General features: G+C 39.6%; 2 protein-coding genes across 4 annotated transcripts; one reads left to right on the top strand and one right to left on the bottom strand.

Moving 5' to 3' along the window:
• Positions 1–516: 516 nt before the first annotated feature.
• On the bottom strand, positions 517–8,821 carry LOC116311733. Of its 2 annotated transcripts, XM_039607935.1 has the most exons (13): positions 8,747–8,821; positions 8,507–8,542; positions 4,279–4,318; positions 3,638–3,673; positions 3,453–3,500; positions 3,127–3,174; positions 2,854–2,901; positions 2,147–2,194; positions 1,843–2,020; positions 1,652–1,750; positions 1,489–1,566; positions 1,008–1,296; positions 517–576 (listed from the first exon to the last, which is right to left on the bottom strand). In XM_039607935.1, the coding sequence occupies exons 4-12, from the start codon at positions 3,661–3,663 to the stop codon at positions 1,024–1,026; spliced, it is 846 nt and encodes a 281-aa protein (XP_039463869.1). In that variant the 5' UTR covers positions 3,664–3,673; positions 4,279–4,318; positions 8,507–8,542; positions 8,747–8,821; the 3' UTR covers positions 517–576; positions 1,008–1,023. The 2 variants fall into 2 exon arrangements, with proteins under 2 accessions (XP_039463869.1, XP_039463867.1); XM_039607933.1 differs by lacking the exon at positions 4,279–4,318.
• A 111-nt stretch (positions 8,822–8,932) lies between these two features.
• Positions 8,933–13,704, top strand: LOC116311739 (heat shock 70 kDa protein 12A-like). 2 transcript variants are annotated; one of them, XM_039607931.1, is made up of 4 exons: positions 8,933–9,214; positions 9,760–9,984; positions 10,062–10,233; positions 11,944–13,704. In XM_039607931.1, exons 1-4 carry the CDS (start codon positions 8,933–8,935, stop codon positions 13,011–13,013), a joined length of 1,749 nt encoding a protein of 582 aa, XP_039463865.1. In that variant the 3' UTR covers positions 13,014–13,704. The 2 variants fall into 2 exon arrangements, with proteins under 2 accessions (XP_039463865.1, XP_039463866.1); XM_039607932.1 differs by having other exon boundaries at positions 9,114–9,214; positions 9,747–9,984.
• Positions 13,705–19,872: the final 6,168 nt, after the last annotated feature.

The raw sequence follows: 19,872 nt of genomic DNA, 5'->3' as shown, positions 1-19,872 counted from the left end.
AAAACATGCAGCATGGACTGTCAGATGTAAATCATTTTTGATGATTAAATTATCAGAATAAATTACAAAAGTCAAAAGTATTAACAGAAATCAAGTTAAATAATAAACAGCTCAAGATCTTTTTTTTCTCTCTCTCCCCGTAACACTGCCAGAGCAGTACTTTCAAACACATTACTGTCAGTTAAGGGAAAACATTTTTTGAAATTGTGGCAGGGGTGTGGTCACCGGCCTGCTGCAGTGGAGAGGTGGTGCAGGGAGCTCATGGGGCCATGTCAGCAGAGGGGGACAGGTGTTTATGTTACATTCAGTTTTATTTATACAGCGTTAAATCACAACAACTGTCGCCTCGAGGCTCTGTTGATCTTGATTTTATTGTAAGGTAGACCCTACAATAATACATACAGAGAAAACAACCAACAATCATATGACCCCATATTAGCAAGCACTTTGGCAACAGTGGGAAGGGAAAAATCCCTTTTAAATGGAAGAAACCTCCAGCAGAACCAGGCTCAGGGAGGGGCGGCCATCTACTGCGAGTGGTTGGGGTGAGAGAAGGAAGACAGGATAGAAGACATGCTGTGGAAGAGAGACAGAGATTAATAACAAGTATGATTCAATACAGAGAGGTCTGTTAACACATAGTGAGTGAGGAAAGGTGACTGAAGAAGAAATACTTAATGCTTCATGGGAATCCCCCAGCAGCCTACAACTATTGCAGCATAACTAAGTAACTACACTTCACTCTGAGATGGGATATTTCTAATTTTAGAGATTGCGCAAATGAAAGAAATCAGTCCTACATATTTGTTTAATATGTGCATTGAAGGACATAACCTTGTCAAAAATGACTCCAAGGTTCCTCACAGTGTTACTGGAGACATAAAAATACTGTAAAAATACTTCATATTGTAACATAAAAAAATGTTACAGTATGAACTGAACATGGATGCTGCAGAATGTAAAATGTTGAACTGATTTTAAAGTGTAAAGTGGTGAGATTCTCTTACTTCTACGAAGATCTTTCTAGGAATCTTCAGTCTTGTTCATGTCTGGGTCCTGGGATGGCGAAGAACATTTAAGGACATTTGCAGAGTGGCCCTGGCAGAGTGATATGGCAGAATCAGCTCTGATTTCTTGTGGGAAAATGTTCCAAGCATCTTGCCCGGGATGATGATTTATCCAGTCAGGCTGAAGCGGTGGATTGTTCAAAGCCAATAAGCTGCTCAGCCAGCGGCACTTCGTGAGGAAATTATTCATGCTGTTGTCATGAGTTTCACCTTCCTGTCCGTGGAACCCCTGCCATTGAGAAATTATTCAAGTTTACATGACTACAAACAACATTCAGTCCAAAACACAGATGTTGTGTTTAAGTTACTGTTTCTTATTAAACACACAGGTTAACATTTTGCGATTGGTTGCCTGTCCCACAAATACACAGTGTTGTGTATTAACAATGTGTGTAATGTTGTGTCTGTGATTCCAACAAACCTGAGCAGTAGTGTTTTTAAAACTGTAGTAAACAGCAAGCTGAAGGTTCTGAAGGGTTAGCTTTGTGTATTCATGAACCTGAAACAAATAATGAAACCTGTCATTGATCTTTACCACAGAAGCTTCAGTGATCATGTTTTACACATCCAAAACACATCAGTACCTTCTGAGATACTCGAGTGTGGTCCGCATTTAGGTTAAATGCTAACTCTATCAGTTTCTTCTTCTGCTCCATATCCCCTTCCCCACATAGAAAGCTGCGCTATAATCATCAGAAGCAATAAAAATATTTTTTTTATAAGAATAAAGTTCATACTACACTATAATCTCACCTCTTTGGAGTGTAAACTGTACCTGAATCCAGGCTTTGATTGTCTCTGTGTTTCTGTAAGCTGTCTGCAGAAAAGACTTGTTTTTAGTCCAGTCCTTCCTCAGCTCTTCATACATCTCTTTCAGTCTGGTTTCATTCACTGGGTTGTTCATGTTTTCAGAGTTCCCCGTCTTTAGTGAAAGATCAACCTCTTCTGCCACTCTGGTAATAGTAATAGATAATGTTGAAAGAAAAAAAAAACAGATGGCAATGTCTGGAGCATCATACACAGCACTGTTAAATCCATGTTTGTTAAATCCATGTTTCTGTACAGTTTCTGTACAGTACCTGTCTTTGAATGATCTCAATTCTTCTTCAGTTTCTTTATGTGCAGATCTGTGGAATAGTGTTTGGTACAAATAAGTGATTTGTTTCTGTGCTCAACAGTTCACATGATTATAGATTTGGTATTTTTGGTTTTGCAGGTGGTTTCAATTTCCTTTATCATCTGAAAAATTATGACTTAACAATTTCTTATGACCTTTGGAGTCTTTAGTTGCCAAAGAAGCTATTTTGAATCTAAAAATTGGAATAAATCCACTAAACTAACTGTTTGGAATATCAGTGTTCACAAGCATACAGCCACACCAACAGAAGAGTTCCTTAAAGATGAAAACTGGGGAAAATCAAATTTAAAGACAGCAAGCAGTCATATATGTGAGATTTTAATAACATGTTATGAACACGAATACCTTATTATCACTGCATCTGACACATTGTTGTGCTCTAACATTAAGGTATAAAATATTGCTGTAATTTCTGACAAAATGTAAACAGTGAATACCTAAAAAGTCTATTTTTTTTAATCCAGAGTACAAGGTAGAAAAGGGAAAAAATGTATCTCTGTCCCAAATATTATGAAGGTCACTGTTATTGAGGAAACACATGCTTTTATTATTAAAATCATAAATAAAATAATAAAAGTTGGCTGTCACCACAGCCTGGATGTGAATTTGAAACATTTTTAAGTCTTTTATGTATTGAAATGTGTTTACCTTTCTTCTTGGAGTTTCTCTTTGTAAAACCCTTCCATCGCGGCCAAACTGTTAAAAAAAATGTTTTAAGTTCCAGTGCAGTAAAATAGCTGTGTGTAAAAATGGCTTGTGCCTTTTTGGAAGAAATCCAACAATTCATTCAACAAAGTGTATGAATAAGAATTAAATTCTAAAATGAACTAATATTAGGAACAGAATAACCTAAATATTCATGGACGTGTATGTTGAGAGACAGTGGATATAAATACTGTTTCACTGCAGAAATATAATTACCCTGCTTTTTTCAGGCTCACTTTGTAAAATGCTTCCATCTCTGTCAAACTATTTAAAAACATAAACAGATTCATCTGTTAAAACACATCAGATCACAAATTCATAATTAAACATGGATTTCATGTACAATATCGGATCAATAATTTTTAAAAATAACACCAAACATATAGAAACCAACACTAACAGTTTAAATTCTACATTTGTCTTTCTTAACAAACCAAATCTATTTTGTTTGTATCACTGTTATTAAACAATATTGCAAAGTTAGTGATCAATCATACCACTCTGCAAAATTTTCACGTTTCACCAGATTATGCCAACAGTACCTCTCTTTGACTGAATTCAGTTCCTCCTCTTGATGTATAATCACAGTCCTGTGAGAGAAATATACAGCATGTAAAACAAAAGTCTCATACTATCAGTGATTAAAAAAGATTAAAAAAAGGATGCAATAAAAAGAAGAAATGAGAAACTTGAGACACTTATGAAAGATGAGAAAAAAAATGTTTACTTTGCCTCCTGAAGTTTTTTTTCCATCTCAGCCAAACTGTTTAAAAACATCATAGAGAGGTTATTCACAATACACAATATATTCACTCAGCCCCTTGGTTAGAAATAAATCTGTAGCTACAGTTATGTGTACAAGTCCACCACCTGATTCAGCAGCTTGTACAACATCCTTTAGCAGCGGTAACCTGCAGTGATGGTTTCCTGTGTTTTCCTTGTGTTTTGTCCACCCCTAGCTTTGCAAACCTAAGCCATTTAGCTATGTTCTTTTAGATAGAAGAAGATTTCTCTTGCGACCTTTTCAAACAGCCATGCTTGTTCAGTCTTTTTATGATGTCATTAACGTTAATCTTTAACCTGCTGACCGAGGCCTGTAGAGTTTCTGGGTTTGTTGCACAACCTTGTGATGAATTTCCTTCACGTGTTTTCTAGCATATTGACATTATCTCTCCATATTCAATGATCCCCCACCCCCTTGGTTATGGCACCTGGATATTTCTTTAAAAAACTCCGGCTAGCCCAGCCACGCCCAAAAAACATTTCATAAAACAGCTGTGCAGACGTAAAACCAGCGATCGTTCACCACTTGATTGCACGTTGTTCTTTGTGTGGTACCATATGTTGCGGCAGTGTTTTTCTGTTTACCTTTGTGTGTGGGAGCCTGTCTCAGCAGCTTCCTAGGATCCTTTGCCCCCAGTCCAAAAAAAAGAAAAGAAAAGAAAAGCTAAGAAGCTGCAGTGACACTATTTGCTGGTGCCCTATCTCGTGCTCTCACATCCTGCAGTTCCTTCAGTCCCAGATGGAGGCAGTGAACCTACATGGCATGCTGGTGATCAGGGGATTAAGGCAGTTTGCGTTGGACGCTTAGCACATTGGACTCCACTTTAATCTCCCGGCAACTGAAGGGCACCCAGCAACTTAAAATTTGCATGTCAGGGCCCCTGGTTCCCCCTTTAGACCTGGACCTGTTCCTTGGCACCTATTAGTGAACATTAGTATTAGCATTAATGAAATCCATGCGCTGTTGGTCCACAGGGATTGTCGCAGGTAGTTTCTGGATGGGAAAAGGGTGGTCATCTGGCTTAATCCAGCGATCCTGGTGAAGGCTTTATCCAAATTTGACCTGTTCCAGTCCACTGAGCGGACAGCTTCCACTAAGAGCCTGGACCAGTAGGTGGGGGTGGGTTTGGCGGTGTGAGCAGCTCAGATGATCATGTTCCAACAGGTTTATTTTGTTGATAGCGAAAGTTAAGGAATTAAAAAAAAAAAAGATGCATAGTGAATTGTAATAAAGTATTGATTTTTTTTCATGTGTTTTTTAATGTAAACAAACTCATGTTTTGCAAAACAACTGTATGTGATGTGTCACGGGGTGGAAATGGACAAGTTACTGTGGGGTTTTTTGTGCATGTTTTGCTGTTTTTCTTTAATATTGTACAGTGTTTTATTTTTATGAGTTTTGTTGCATGTTTACTGTATTTATCGGTGACTTGTCCGGAAAGACTCCGCCCCTCCCTGATTATGAACCATATACACCTGCGAGGTTCCCGGAGGCCAATAAGAGGGCCTACCAGACGACAAACAAGAGGCCTGAGAGAGAGAGAGTAGCAGTGATGGTGGTCTAGAAGTGGCAGCTGACGGCCGCAAGCGGCGGCGGCGCCGGTGTTGGCGTCAGTGCGAGACTGGTAGAGCTTGGCGTGAAAGGAGGGAAAGCCAGCGACGCGGGGCGAACGGTCCGACTGCTGCAGAAACGGGAGGGAGATACAGCGCCAGCGACCGAGGACGCGGAGCGAGCAGTCCGACGGCTGCAGCAACGGAAGCCCAGATTACGCGTCTTGCGAAGAATTAGAGGTGGCGAGGCAGGCCAGTGCCATTTACCGGTCACAAGGAAGCGGCGGGCAGAGTTGAGAGCTCTGCCCACCCGGGTAAGTCTTTTGACTTGTCCCCTTTAATGAACGATAGCTCCCTAAAAGAGTAGTGACTACTGCTGCCTTTCCTTTTTTTAGCGCATCGGGGCGCAGAACGTGGAGAGGAAGGCGAGGACGCCGCCGGGTTCCCTCCCTGTATCGCTTCACCGGATTTGTTATTAGTGACTTTTATACCGTGGCGGACGCCACTGGACTTTTAACGTTGTGTTTTATTGATTTATATTGTTGTCCCCTGGCCAGGGCTGTTTTAATCTATTTTATATATTTTTTAACTGTTTAAATGTAATGAATTATATTTTATCCTTACAGTCTTTATTAGTGTGCTTTCCCTTGGCTGCCCCACTGCTCTGTCCGTTTTTAGGAGGGTCTCTCTCTTTAATAACATCCGTGCAGAAAAATCACCTTCCCTCCGTTACATAATTGGCGTTGTCGACAGAATACGGAGTTAAGAGCAGTTGGGTTAGTCAGGGGAATAGTAAAATTGATGATTTATGTGTATTCTGGTGCCCCAGTCTGGCTGTAATTTAAAAGGATAGACTGTTGGAGCCAAGGACTACTGAGCAGATGGGCATGGACAGTGTGCACAGGTATGAGTGTTTGGCCACAAGAAGAGTGAATAAGGAACGTCCAACGTAGGTTGTCATGGGAGGTCAACTGCAAGTTTGCGGGACGTGGGCAGCAGTGCTTGGGATTAAGCACGAAACCCAGGTTAGGCCTGGAAGTATTCCCACAGTAGCAGCTAGGTGCAGTTTAGGACCTAATGACTCAAGGGTAGCTATGCTATGGGGACGTGAAAGGGATTGCTCGTTGTGGCATTTGCCTGTATGGCGCACTTTGTTATATTTTCGCTTGGCGGTAGGAGAAGGAACTAGACTCCAAGAAGGTCATGGCTGGAAGCTGGGCCTTAGCAGGGACTGCTAATCTTTCAGTGTGGGGGGATGTCACGGGGTGGAAATGGACAAGTTACTGTGGGGGTTTTTGTGCATGTTTTGCTGTTTTACTTTAATATTGTAGTGTTTTATTTTTATGAGTTTTGTTGCATGTTTACTGTATTTATCGGTGACTTGTCCGGAAAGACTCCGCCCCTCCCTGATTATGAACCATATACACCTGCGAGGTTCCCGGAGGCCAATAAGAGGGCCTACCAGACGACAAACAAGAGGCCTGAGAGAGAGAGAGTAGCAGTGATGGTGGTCTAGAAGTGGCAGCTGACGGCCGCAAGCGGCGGCGGCGCCGGAGTTGGCGTCAGTGCGAGACTGGTAGAGCTTGGCGTGAAAGGAGGGAAAGCCAGCGACGTGGAGCGAGCGGTCCGACGGCTGCAGCAACGGAAGCCCAGATTACGCGTCTGCGAAGAATTAGAGGCGGCGAGGCAGGCCAGTGCCATTTACCGGTCACAAGGAAGCGGCGGGCAGAGTTGAGAGCTCTGCCCACCCGGGGTAAGTCTTTTTGACTTGTCCCCTTTTGATGAACGATAGCTCCCTAAAAGAGTAGTGACTGCTGCTGCCTTTCCTTTTTTAGCGCATCGGGGCGCAGAACGCGGAGAGGAAGGCGAGGACGCCGCCGGGTTCCCTCCCTGTATCGCTTCACCGGATTTGTTATTAGTGACTTTTATACCGTGGCGGACGCCACTGGACTTTTAACGTTATGTTTTATTGATTTTTATTGTTGTCCCCTGGCCAGGGCTATTTTAATCTATTTTATATTTTTTTTAACTGTTTAAATGTAATAAATTATATTTTATCCTTACAGTCTTTATTAGTGTGCTTTCCCTTGGCTGCCCCACTGCTCTGTCCGTTTTTAGGAGGGTTTCTCTCTTTTTAACATCTGTGCAAAGAAACACCTTCCCTCCGTTACAGATGGAGGGAAATGGCAATCATTTTTGTGATTAGCAGACCTGTGTAATTCAAGAATTTTTGAAGTGCATTTGATGAGCAGCACCTAGGTTTCACTCACTCACTTAACCTGTGAAAGCAGCAAGGCTCAGCTTAGTTTTTTACAAGACTGCATAGAGTTCAGTGAAAGCTATCTTTTCCACACAACTGTGAGTGTCTTTTTGGAACCTATTCAGAATAAGATGATACATAGGTAGGCGAACTAGACAGGCTGAGGAACCATGCAGCATAGAAAATATGTACTAAAACTAAGTCTTACCTGCCAACAGTAATGCTATTTTTTTTTTCTCACATGTTTTAACAGTATTTTGTGGAAATCTTCCCCTTTGCTGTCTCTCCTGGAAACTCCAGTAAGCTGGGTGAACCTCAAATTTTATTATAAATAATTCTAACATATGCACCTCTAGGTTCATATGTTAGAATTATTCTAACATATGAACCTTCTTACCAAATCATCTGCAAAGCACATGTACAGTCCTTTCACTCCATTCAGTTCAACCAATCTGTCACCACAACCTGGTAACCCACAGCCTGATTCAAGCATGATTTATTTGCAGATCTTCAATCGACACAGGCAGCTATTGTTGTTACTTCAACACCAAAGTTCTACTTTTTGTGGACATTCAGTAAACATAAGCCTAAACACACCAGAAATAATGAGTGATATTCTAAACTACCAAAACATATTAAGTATGTGATTACATGTCTGTGTTGGCCTGTATGCTAAATGGCCGCTTCTGCTGTTTGCGTTACTATCTGGTGTATTAGGAAATTGTATTCAAACATTCTAAAGAAGTATTCATACCCAAAAATATCAATTTTAAATAAAACAATTAGAAGTATTAATTTCAGAGTAATGTTTATTCATTTTTTTTTAAAATTTAAAATCTTATGACGATATAATATTATAGCAAAATAGTATAAAGTATAATAGTATAGAGTATAATTCACGCAGTCTATCCTGTGTCCAGCTGTGAAAACTATGTAAATGAAGCAATTTTAAACATTTCTGATCAGAAACATCAAATGATATTAAAAACTGTGAATCCTTACCTCAGCTCCTGTGGAGCTGCTGCTCGATTACAATCTCTATTTTGAAGGTAAAAAGGAAACACTGATATTACAGATATTTAGTCAGATGATAAATGTCCAGAGAGGAAAAATACTAAACCTTAGCTGTGCACAACATACTCTGTCATATCATTTCAAACTAAGGAAAACTAATGAACAAAACTTTAAATTACATTCAGTCCTTTTTATTTTTAAATAGTTTTAACTAGTGTAAATGTTTACCTGCTGCTCTTTTGAATATTCATCGTGGTGTCTCCTGTCGTGTTTAATGAAAGTCTTTTTCCAGTCTGACACAAGTACATCTGTTACACTGAACTCCACAGACCAGTGGGTGGAGTTCAGTGAGGTCCACCCCCTGTTTTATTCATAAATACTCTGTAACTGCTGCTTTTCAGAACTGTTTTCACAATGGATAACTCATACATCATAGCGATAGACTTTGGCACTGCGTACAGTGGATATGCTTTCAGTCTGACAAAAAGAGAAGCAGAAACTGAACCTCGTTTAAAATATTGGGGTCAACAGGTTTCACTGAGGACCCCAAAGACTCCGACCTGCATCCTTTTTGATGAGCATGAAGCATTTCTCAACTTTGGTTATGAAGCCCAGTCAGTTTATTTTAGAACACGCGGTGATGAAGCCAGAGAGAAATTCTTCTTTGAATGCTTCAAGATGTCCCTCTATGGCAAAGTAAGTGTAACAATCTGATGATATCAATATTCTGATATTATGGTTTAACACTTTCTGCTTTGTGTTGAATGTTTTATAGGTACTAATAATTAAATACATTTAGCCTAGAATTTTGCTGATCTACCTTATTAATTGTAATATAAATTTAGATGATAGCCACACGAACATAAACATAAGTACATTAATGTTAAACATAAGTATTATCTTTTGGCCAGATCATTTTTGAAGAGATTTTAAATGTCGGACTTTTAACAGTATAAATACAGGAGATATCTATATCTATATCTATATGTAGATATAGATATATAAATATAAAAGAGAGAGGGAGACAGAGACACAGAGAGAGAGAGAGAGAATTGAAACTGCAAATGGAAATGCAAACTGAAATGAATGAAACTGCAAATATGTTTATTACATTTCCAATATGACAGTCTTAGTCAAAATGACAGTACATATATATATAAGTAAACATATATACATATAATATGTAGACTCTCCTGTAGGAGAGTACAAACCTAATAACTAATAACAGTCTGCCATCATAGAAGCTTAATAGTGATGTGACAATTGAAGCTGCAAATGGAAGGTCAATGAAGGCACTGAAGGTGTTCACAGAAGCTCTGAGATATCTGAAGGAGGACGCTCTGAAATTCATCTCAGAAAATGCTGGTGGGAAGCAGTTCATAGCCTCTGACTTCACCTGGGTGGTGACTGTACCTGCCATCTGGGATCCTTCAGCAAAACAGTTCATGAGAGAAGCTGCGACACAGGTAACAAAGACAATAAACAGATGTACTGTACAGCTGTTTTAAAGTGAAAAAAGGACTTATTTACCTTTGATTTATAGGCAGGAATTATTACCACAGGGAAGGAAAACAAACTGGTCATTGCACTGGAACCAGAAGCAGCCTCAGTCTGGTGTAAGAAGCTGCCAGCTGATGGTTTTAAAACAGAAAATAACAGTGAGGTCACATTCGAACAGGCTTCAGGAACACAATACATTGTGGTGGACTGTGGAGGTACTCTATGCTTTTATTTCAAAGTGCAATTTTTCTTACTTTTACATTTTACTAACACGATGATGTTTTGTGCCAAAGTTTACATGAGTTCAGAGAATATAAGTTTATCAATGTGTTATTAATAAAATGAAGATTATTTAGACAGAACACTTCTCCCACATAATTTCGTTTTATGAAAATGTATTAATTTTAGGCTGGGACAAATAAACTAAAACCGTGCAGGACTCACATTTAAAACATTAAATCGACCAGTGTTAGTCAGAATTGATACCAGATAGCTAAATTTATATTGCTCCCAAAATTTAGAGAATCAAATACAGAGAATAAAAACTAATGAAACATGAGGCTGCATTCAGTTAAAAATGAGTTATAAAACCTTTAAAAATCTATTGTTATTCTGCTGTCTCCTCAACTCATATTGTTAGAAAGTAAAGAAATAAATGATCGAAGAGGGAGGCACAAAGGGCAAACTGCATGTTCAGTACTAAGCAGCAGCCAATGAGGGAAGGACCTCCAGCCTTTTGTAGCCACAGGTGGGCACGATCAGCCACTGATTACCTCTTGGAGCATCACGGGATCCCCGGGCAGCCAATCATCCGCGTGGTCTGGCACACTTCATTCTGCATAAAAGAGGGCTGGCACGGGTCTCCCAGTAACCAATCGCCCACGAGTCATAGGACACTTGGATTTGCATGAACACAAAAAGGCTGTCTCACTCCCTCCAAGGCCCAGGCCCGTAACAATATACACTTACTATGTTATTATGTATGTTAGTTTTTAGATACATTATTTGTCTATTGAAGCATGAAACCAGACTACAGTGAGTAAACAAAAGAGCTCTGAGTTTTAAGATTAATTTGTTACCACTGTTGTAACGTCTAGAACTTTTAAAATATATTTGTATCAACTCTTTATCATTGCATGGGGCAACTGCAGGAGTTTGGTGCCGGTGTTCTGACACTTGTGTATAGTTTTGTGTATTCACCAGTGAGTGATCAAGGCCCCAAAGTCTGCATTAGGAGGGTGGAGGAGAGAAAGATTTGTAAAGATGCTGTTACGCCCCAGTCTAGGGGTACAGCAACGCAACATAAGTTTGAAAAGATTGCCCCGCCCTGGTCCCCAAAACCATACACAGACGGAAAACCAATTTCTTAGTGAACGGTGGTTTATTTTTCTACACTGAAAAACGAAGCTCCGGGGTGAACAAAGGCCAAAATAACAAACAAAACAAGCTAAGTCAGGAGGAGGTGCTATCTAAAACCCTATGTGAAATCGAAAATCAAACAAAAGACAAGCGCTACACCTAACTCCCTAACTGAGATAAACAGGAGAAAACAGTGCAAGGGAAAACAATAAGGCAGCTCACCCCTTCTGTTCCAGTGCTATTTACAATGAAAACTAATGTACACACTATATACAGAACTCAGAAAGTCGCAAAAGTCACAGGCACAAATGTCACAGGTTTTGGAGGCCAGGGTCAGGTCTGCTGCTGCTGTCAGTGGCTGCCCCGGGACAACTGCTGGTGAGGGATTTTGAATGAGACCACATGATCAGGGGACCAATCAGCAGCCGTCAGCTCATCCAATCATTGACCTGCAAAGACTTAAAGACACAGACAAAGAAACAGCCACCAAAACAGATTATGGCTAGGGCCATAACAGATGCTATAGCTTGTCACTTTTATTTTTAATTACTTCCTGTGTGTTGCAGGTGGAACCATTGACATCACTGTTCATGAAGTCCTGGAGGGAGGAGCCCTGAAGGAGCTGCACAAGGCCTCAGGAAATGATTTTGGGGGACAAACTGTGGATAAAAAATTCAAAGAGTTCCTCAGAGAAATCTTCAGTGATAGTTTGTGGGATGCATATGAAAAAGAGCATCCAGGAGAGCTGCAGAAGATGATGTATGATATCTCAGTTTTAAAAGAGAATGATGACGATGTGGAGATCAGCTGCCCATATAACCTGGGTGAAATGGCAAAAGAAAAGCAGAAAATGGAAAAGTTTTTTGAATCAGTGAGAGGTGTTTCCTGGAATCAAGGAGCCATCAGAATCTCAAAAGAGAAAGTACGATCTTTCTTTGCTGACAGTCTGAATGGCATCACCAAGAGTCTCAGAGAAATCCTGAAGAAAGGTTTCACCATTAAGTACATTCTGTTATTGGGGGGCTACGCTCAAAGCCTGATTCTGCGTCAGCATATTACCAATCAGTTTGGTGATCAGTGTAAAGTTCTGTGTCCTTCTCATCCTCAAGAAGCAATCATGAAGGGAGCTGTGATGTTTGGAAGAAACCCAGCATTGGTGGCATCTCGAATAAGTGCCTTTACTTACGGGGTTTCTTTGTCTGATAGGTTTGATGAGTCCAAGCATAGAGCAGACAAGAGATACACAAACAAAGAGGGCGAGTGGTGTGATGGTATTTTCTGTGTACTGGTGAAGGAAAATGAGGAAGTGGGCTGGGATAAAACCAGTGAGCACAGCTTCACTCCAGTAGAAAGAGATCAGACAGCAGTTATCTTTGCATTTTATCGCACAGAGAGAAAAATCCAAGGTCTAATGTATGTGGATGAGTGGGGAGTAGAGAAAATTGGTTCAATTATTCTTGAGTCACCTGACACAGCACGTGGCATGAATCGTGAAATCAAACTACAAATCAAGTTTGGTGCCACAGAAATGACGGCCACAGCCATAGACGTAGATTCAGGTTCCACAGTTAACACTGAGCTCGACTTCATGGCTAAATCAATGAGATCTATCAGAAACAACGTGTGGCAGAAGTGATTTCATGAAACATCAGGCAAACATATAAATGCTTTGTTTTTAGAGCCACTGCGTTAAAAAAAAGGAAATTCAATGCTGATCACTGTCCTTAAGTTATAATAGGTACTCTAAACTCTATCACAGAAGCAGTGAAAACATCTTTCTTCTTATGAGATCTAATGAGACTCTATGTGCAGTTACATTGTGGCCATGTTGAAGAATTTTTGGTTTTGGTTTTACTACCATTAAAAATGTACAGATTACTGTGTGTGTGTGTGTGTGTGCGCGTGTTTGTGTTTATGTGCACGTGTATGTGTGTGCATGCTCACAGAAGGAAGGTCACGACAGGAGCTTTTTTGAATGCATGTCCCATCAGCTTTTTATAAGAATTGTAGTTCCTACATTGGAATACCTGATACCTGGCCCCTCATTTACCGCGGGTGTTACGTTCTAAAAATAAACCCCGATAGGTGAAAACTGCGAAGTAGCGAACTTTATTTTTTACAATTATTATAGATGTTTTAAGGCTGTAAAACCCCTCACTACACGCTTTATGCACTTCTCTCAGACTGGCATTGACATTTTCACGTTTCTCTCTTGTTTAAACACTCTCAAAGTTCAAACCTTTGTAGAAAAATATTTCCAGTATTATAGAATGAAGCCAAAGATCAAACCCTGTTTTCAGGTCCAGAACATGGGAATAGAGCAGCTGCGAGAGAATTCAACATTAATGAATCAATGGTATGGAAGTAGAGGAAGCAAGAAGAATGAGTTGAGTAAAGTTTGACTTATGTCAGATAAGTCAAACTTTACTCAACTCATTCTTCTTGCTTGTTTTGTTTCGCTTAATGCGCCTTATGATCCTTTGGCGTCAACACTGTTTTTGTTGTCTTCTGCTAGCGAAGATTTATGTAAATTTGACAAGCTGGACACATTCTGTACTGTACAGGAGACATAGCACGAGATTGATTGAAAATGGTCTACAGCCAATCAGGATGCAGAACAAAATGCGCTGTAAAAAAAAAAAAAAGAAGAAGAAGAAAAAAAAATGTGAAAAAAATATGAAACTAAAAAGATTTTGAGTTCATGCACATTGTGAAACAAGAATCAAAATCTTTGTGTCACAATGATTTCTATAAAAACATCTTGTTTATGGGGATAATCTGACAAATCTTTTGTGGTCCCCATTAATGATGAATGGTAATTGAAGAGGAGATCTTAGCAGATGTCTGGGCTCTCAGTCATAATAGTGACAGCCCAGACATCTGTCTGGGCTGTTTTTTCATCATAAGGATTGTGATGTGAAGCATCAGCAGTATGTTAAAATGTCACTTCAGTAATACTGCTGGGAGAAAAAAAGTCTTGACTCATGTCATCATTTTAATAGATGACTTAAATCCTCTCTGTTCAGTGTTTTTGTATATAGTAAATACTATGATTGCTCCATTCCTTACTTTATTTCTATTTTTCTTTTTTAGCTGCTTTGTTTTTATATTGTAAAAGTGTGAATTGACCTGGAGAGCTCTGCACAAGAATTCCAGTGTGCATGGACTGTTGGTCCTGTGCGCAAATGGCAAATAAAAATCTTGAATCTTGAAACACTAAAGTCTAATGTCAGGGCTTTATTTTAAATTTAAAGAATATAACAACTGGTAAGACGATGAGTTTTACTTCTCAGTGCCCATGTCATGTTGTAGTATCCATTTATCATGTATGCTGCTTTGCTCTGTGGACTGTAAAATGTTTAATTGTATTTATTAAATAAACCAGACTTTCACTGTCTCCATCTTTTACTGTTTTCTGCTTTCGTTCACCCCAAGTTTAACAAAACCCACAGACATCCAGAGTTAACTCACTAACATCGCAGAGCAGTCTCAGTGTATTTAGCTGCTTTTTCCTAAACACAACCAACTGAGAGAAATGGCTGTAGTCATCCACTTGGGTCATTATGAATGCTGAAGGAGATTTGTTCCATAGACACCTTATACTAGTGTTTCCTACACTTAATCCAACACTACTGTGTTCTATTTAAATCCAGACTCCTTTTATAGTTTCCAGTAAAATTTCCCATACGGTAAAAAAATACATTTTTCCTGGCCAAAATATATTTCAAATATATGGTAAATATATTTTGTATTTGTGATGCTCCACAAAAATATATTTTTGAAATTGAAAATATATTTCTTTCAAACCAAAATACATTTCAAAACATATTTTAGGGTGAAGAAAATACATTTCCAACCTTACAGTAGAATGTATATCAAAGTATCCTTTATTTAAAATGTATTTAGTGCAATAATGATGATAATGATAATAATACTAAAAGTAACATGTTTTATGCACATCTGCAAAAAACAGTTGGATTCAAACAAAACAGAGTCAAAGGTCTATCAAGAATTAGGTTGTTTATTCATTTGCTTACAGTATTTCACATTACACAATATCTCACTATAATGTAGCGTTCATTGACTTTGAAATTATCTGTCAGTGATACAGTAAACAAGATACAACAACTGCTATGTACACTTTAGTTTTTGACAATATATACAATATAGTATTTAAAGGAACACACTGCACTTTTTTTGGAAATAGGCTCATTCTCCATCTCCCTCAGAGTTAAAAATGCAGCGTCTTCTTTCTAGATCCGTACGTTAATAGGGCTCTGGAGCGTGATCTTACCGGATGGGGCATAGCCAGGATTTTTGGTTGAGGCGCCATATTAGCAGGCCAAACAAATGCTTAGTGTGTGGTCGGTTATAATGTTAGATTGCAATACTGGCAAAGGAATAAGCTTGAAAACGGGCTCTTTTCATTGTTTCCTCACCTGGAAGCATCATGAGGGAGCTTATGTGTTGGATGTTACCAAAAGAAGGCGTCTAGCCTGGATAGCAGCTGTGAGACGAGCTGATATCCAGTTCTCTACCATCCCCAGATATCTGTTGGTGTGCACCAGTATTTTCATTCTGGTAAGTTCTAAATAAGTTCATATTATTCTTTATAGCCTGTTAGTTTTATTTTCAATGCGCTCTGAGATCATAGCACAAACTTAGAACAAACATGCAGAACTACCCTCTATTTATAGAGTTGCTAATTATTTGGCATTATTGCAGCAAACCAGCCTATGAAATGAATGAAACAAATCCTGACTGGGTTCCAAAACTACACATGGGGCACTACGAAATCCCTGCTTCAAACTACATGCTACATACCACCATACCAATCAGATTACTTCTTCCATGTGTAGGTAAAAAGGTGACCCTCCTGGATAAGATGGCAAAGGTTTGCTGTGTTTTGGTGAACATGTGTCCCAGTGTGGTAGTAAAACCAGGGAAAAATGCTCTTGTTAAATACTCTTAAGTCTTGTGCTGTTTATGTAGTGATAAGTTTTCAAAAGAGACAGTAAATTACAGAATGCTAGTAGTGGGTGATATTATTTAAATGCTGTCATGATTTTATGTAAACATTTTGTCATTTGTAAACTATACATGACATTGATTCTACATTGTAACTGATGTGATGTTCTACAAAGTGCTTTTAATTAAAAATAGGCAAACATTTCTTTGTTTATTTATTCAACTTTTGAACAGTGTTACTTAGTAAGTACATATTCAGTAAATGCAAAGTATTTACATGGCCCCCTAAATTAAAACATTTTGGGTTATTCAGAACAGAACTATGCTTGGAAAAATATTGTCCCATCAGTTGATCCAACTCCTCCACAGTAGCAGGTGGAACTTTTCTTTTTTGAGGACGGCTTCTTTTACTTGTCACTACGAATGGTCTGTTTATGTTTTGATCAAGAACCTTTTTTTGGGCAGCTGAAGAGGAGAAGTCTATCTTATGGCCAACCTCTGACTGTATCTTGGTCATATTACCAGGCAAAACCCAGTATGCAGGTTCATCTGTAACAGTCCTTGTGCCACAGATCCGCACTGTTGCTTCTACATTAAACAGAAGAGCAGCGACATGGATGCAGGTCTCCACGACTCCAGCCATGCAGGTGCAGTGGGCGGCTTCGACCTTCCCTGTGATGCTCACAATCACCTGTGGCTGCAATGCTGCAATTCAGTCTTTAAGAGTGCAGTACCTGAAACACACACAGACAAAGTTCATTTAAAGACAAGAACTTTAATAAGCCAAGGCCGACACAAATGTGTTTTATCTACTTTCAAATCCATTTATCATAAATGTAACAAATAAAGTGTTTTTATGTATCCATCAATAGAACGCTGCATCTTATATTCTAAATCTGCCTGTTTCTTTTTAGAAACCTAGCAGCAAAAAATGAACCTAAAGTATGTAATGCAAGGATGTAATCACTTTCAACAGGGAGAAAACATAAAGTTCGACTTTACGTGACAATTATGGACACCTAATATGATAAGGAGATTCTGCAGGTCATTAATCAATGTATAAAACTAAAACAGAATGTATTTTTAGTGACACAGGACACAAACAAGGAAGCAAGATGTGTAATTAGGATTATTTATAATAAATATGAATTAATTAGGGCAATTTCTTTAACCATAAAGAATAACTAAATCCTTCAGGACAATGTCACATCAATGCACTGAACTCACTATGTTATCCCTCTAACAGCCTCCACATGTTCTCACTGTAATTTCCCCCTCATGAATGAATTTATGCTGCACTAATTTGAATGTTCGGGGGGAATCAAACGCATTTTACTCGCAGTACTCAAGCTGACTTACCTTTGCTTGAATGAGGCGTACTCACAACGTGGAGGCTTAAAAATAGCCAAATCTTGTACCCAGTCCTTGGTGGATTGGATGTGCGCCTCCAGAGATTTATAATTGCGAAATTGGTACGCCGTGTATGCGCTGACTCCACAGACAACCCGGTTGGTTCAGCTGAGAGAAAGTGTCACCATGCCCGGTTAAGCGAAGGTCAACAGTCTCCAGTGGACCCAGGTGGCCTTGAAGGAGGTACAAAGAATTCTGACAACAATCCTGTTATCATGGGAAGAATTTGTTGTTCTAGTCAGCTTCGACCTTGGCAGGCCTTGAGCTGATGCCAGTGGGATTGCCGCATGAGTGAAGATGGTGAATGTTTGGGTTTAATGCGAACAACTGCATCAAATTTTTACAGTTGGTCTAATGTCCATCACTGGTCACCAATTATCTCAATTCCCATTGTTCTTCTCCAAGATCGTATCCATATTGCGTTCAAAACACAGTCTGAGTACTCACAGCCCTGCCAATCGTCTATCATGTCGGCCAGCCTTATCGGATTTTGAACAGCTGTAGCCACTTCTTGTTCTTCGATAAGCCAGGTCCAAGCCAGCTCCAATCAGCCAGAACTCTGTTATCCTGGTTCCGAATTGGTAGATGTCGTTCAATGTCCTCCATCGAGAGTGTCGCCAGACACATGACGCAACCGACCATCAAGTATCCAGCAGCAAACGTCTCTGCAGTACAATCGGGCTCTCCCAAGCCTACCAGGGTGTCAATTCCGTTACAAATCCATAATTCTTTATGTTTTAGAGAACAAGACTGAGAAACTCTTTGAGGGTTACAGTTAGACGAGACTAGACAAACACATAGAAGCATCAGCAGGGAAGATAAGGGAGGGAGAGGGGGAAAGATGCGTCCGCCTCCTCCGAGAGCCAAAGAAGTCCTCTCAGTGACTCCATATATCAAGCAGCATATTTCATCATTGATGGGATACTTTAAAAAGTACTTCCATGAAAACAGTTCCCAGTATGACTGGGTGAGAGATCCTTTCAAAGCACCAGCTCCAACTGGTTTCAGCTTTGCAGAGGAGAACAAATTCATTGACATGTCTGACTCCACATTGAGACTGCAATTAACATCACAGACACTGAGTGAATTCTGTAGAGAGTGTAGAGAAGCAGTATCCACTCTTAGGGCAGAAGGCCAGGGCATTCTTCTTCCTTTTGCAATGTCTTATCTTTGTGAGACTGGCTTCTCTGCTGTTGCTGAAGACCAAGTACAGGGCCCAGCTAAACATTGAGCAGGAGCTGAGAGTTGCAGTATCCTGCTTCAAACCCCGCTTTGAAAAGCTGTGCACTGCAAAATGTGCTCTTTGTAGCCATTAATCCTGACTTTGTTATTTTGATCAAAGAAAAAATCATCATAAATTGTTTTATTCATTTTTTGTTTTGTAGGTTAAAGTGTTTAATATATTTTGCTCCTGAGTTAATTTTGCTGATCAGTTTCAATTTATTATTATTATTTCTTGAGTATATTTAATTTTAATTTTCAGTATCAAATGGTTCAAGTCAGTCAAAAAAATGTTTATGGTTTAAGTAAGGATTTAATTTCTTTTTCCAACCATCCATCCATTCGCTTCCGCTTATCCTTTTCAGGGTCGCTGGGGCGCTGGAGCCTATCCCAGCTGTCATAGGGCTTAGAGGGGGGTACACCCTGGACAGCTCGCCAGTCTGTCGCAGGGCTAAGTGTTGATCCTCCAGGTGAGTGAGTAGAGTTGAGTGTGTGTGTGATCAGAGGTGAAGCTGCTTCCTAGTTGTTGATGCTATTGGTGAGACTAGAAGTTGATATGTTGGACTAAATGTTGGTCCGTCAGTTTCAGCTGTGATGCTTTCTGTGGCCTTTGTTATCTATAAAAAAGTGGTTTAATATTACATCCCCTATCCCTACTTTTACCCCCCTACTTGAATTGCCACCTTATCGTGGTGGAGGGGTTTGTGAGCTCAGACGATCCTGGGAGCTGAGTTGTCTGGAGCGTTCAGCTCCTGGTAGGGTCTCTCATGACAAACAGGTCCCAGGTGATGAGCCAGACTAAGAGCAATTCATGTGCACTGCAGCATTAAATGCTTCATTTGTTATGTGGGGGTTTTTTGAGAAAGAAATTTGGAGAATGCAACTATTATTATTTT

This window comes from Oreochromis aureus, linkage group 3, assembly GCF_013358895.1.
Source record: "Oreochromis aureus strain Israel breed Guangdong linkage group 3, ZZ_aureus, whole genome shotgun sequence".
NCBI classification, from domain to species: domain Eukaryota; kingdom Metazoa; phylum Chordata; class Actinopteri; order Cichliformes; family Cichlidae; genus Oreochromis; species Oreochromis aureus.
Note: the sequence above shows the minus strand (reverse complement) of the source record. Positions and strands in the feature narration are given on the sequence as shown.

Coding starts and splice junctions, on each gene's coding strand:
- LOC116311733 (XM_039607933.1), bottom strand. CDS start 8,769: ATGAATATTCAAAAGAGCAGCAG. Junction 3,175..3,452: donor CTGAATTCAGTCAAAGAGAG/GTACTGTTGGCA, acceptor GTTTTTAAATAG/TTTGACAGAGATGGAAGCAT. Junction 2,195..2,853: donor GAGAAACTCCAAGAAGAAAG/GTAAACACATTT, acceptor ACTATTCCACAG/ATCTGCACATAAAGAAACTG.
- LOC116311739 (XM_039607931.1), top strand. CDS start 8,933: ATGGATAACTCATACATCATAGCGATAGACTTTGGCACTGCGTACAGT. Junction 9,985..10,061: donor TGAGAGAAGCTGCGACACAG/GTAACAAAGACA, acceptor TTTGATTTATAG/GCAGGAATTATTACCACAGG. Junction 10,234..11,943: donor CATTGTGGTGGACTGTGGAG/GTACTCTATGCT, acceptor TGTGTGTTGCAG/GTGGAACCATTGACATCACT.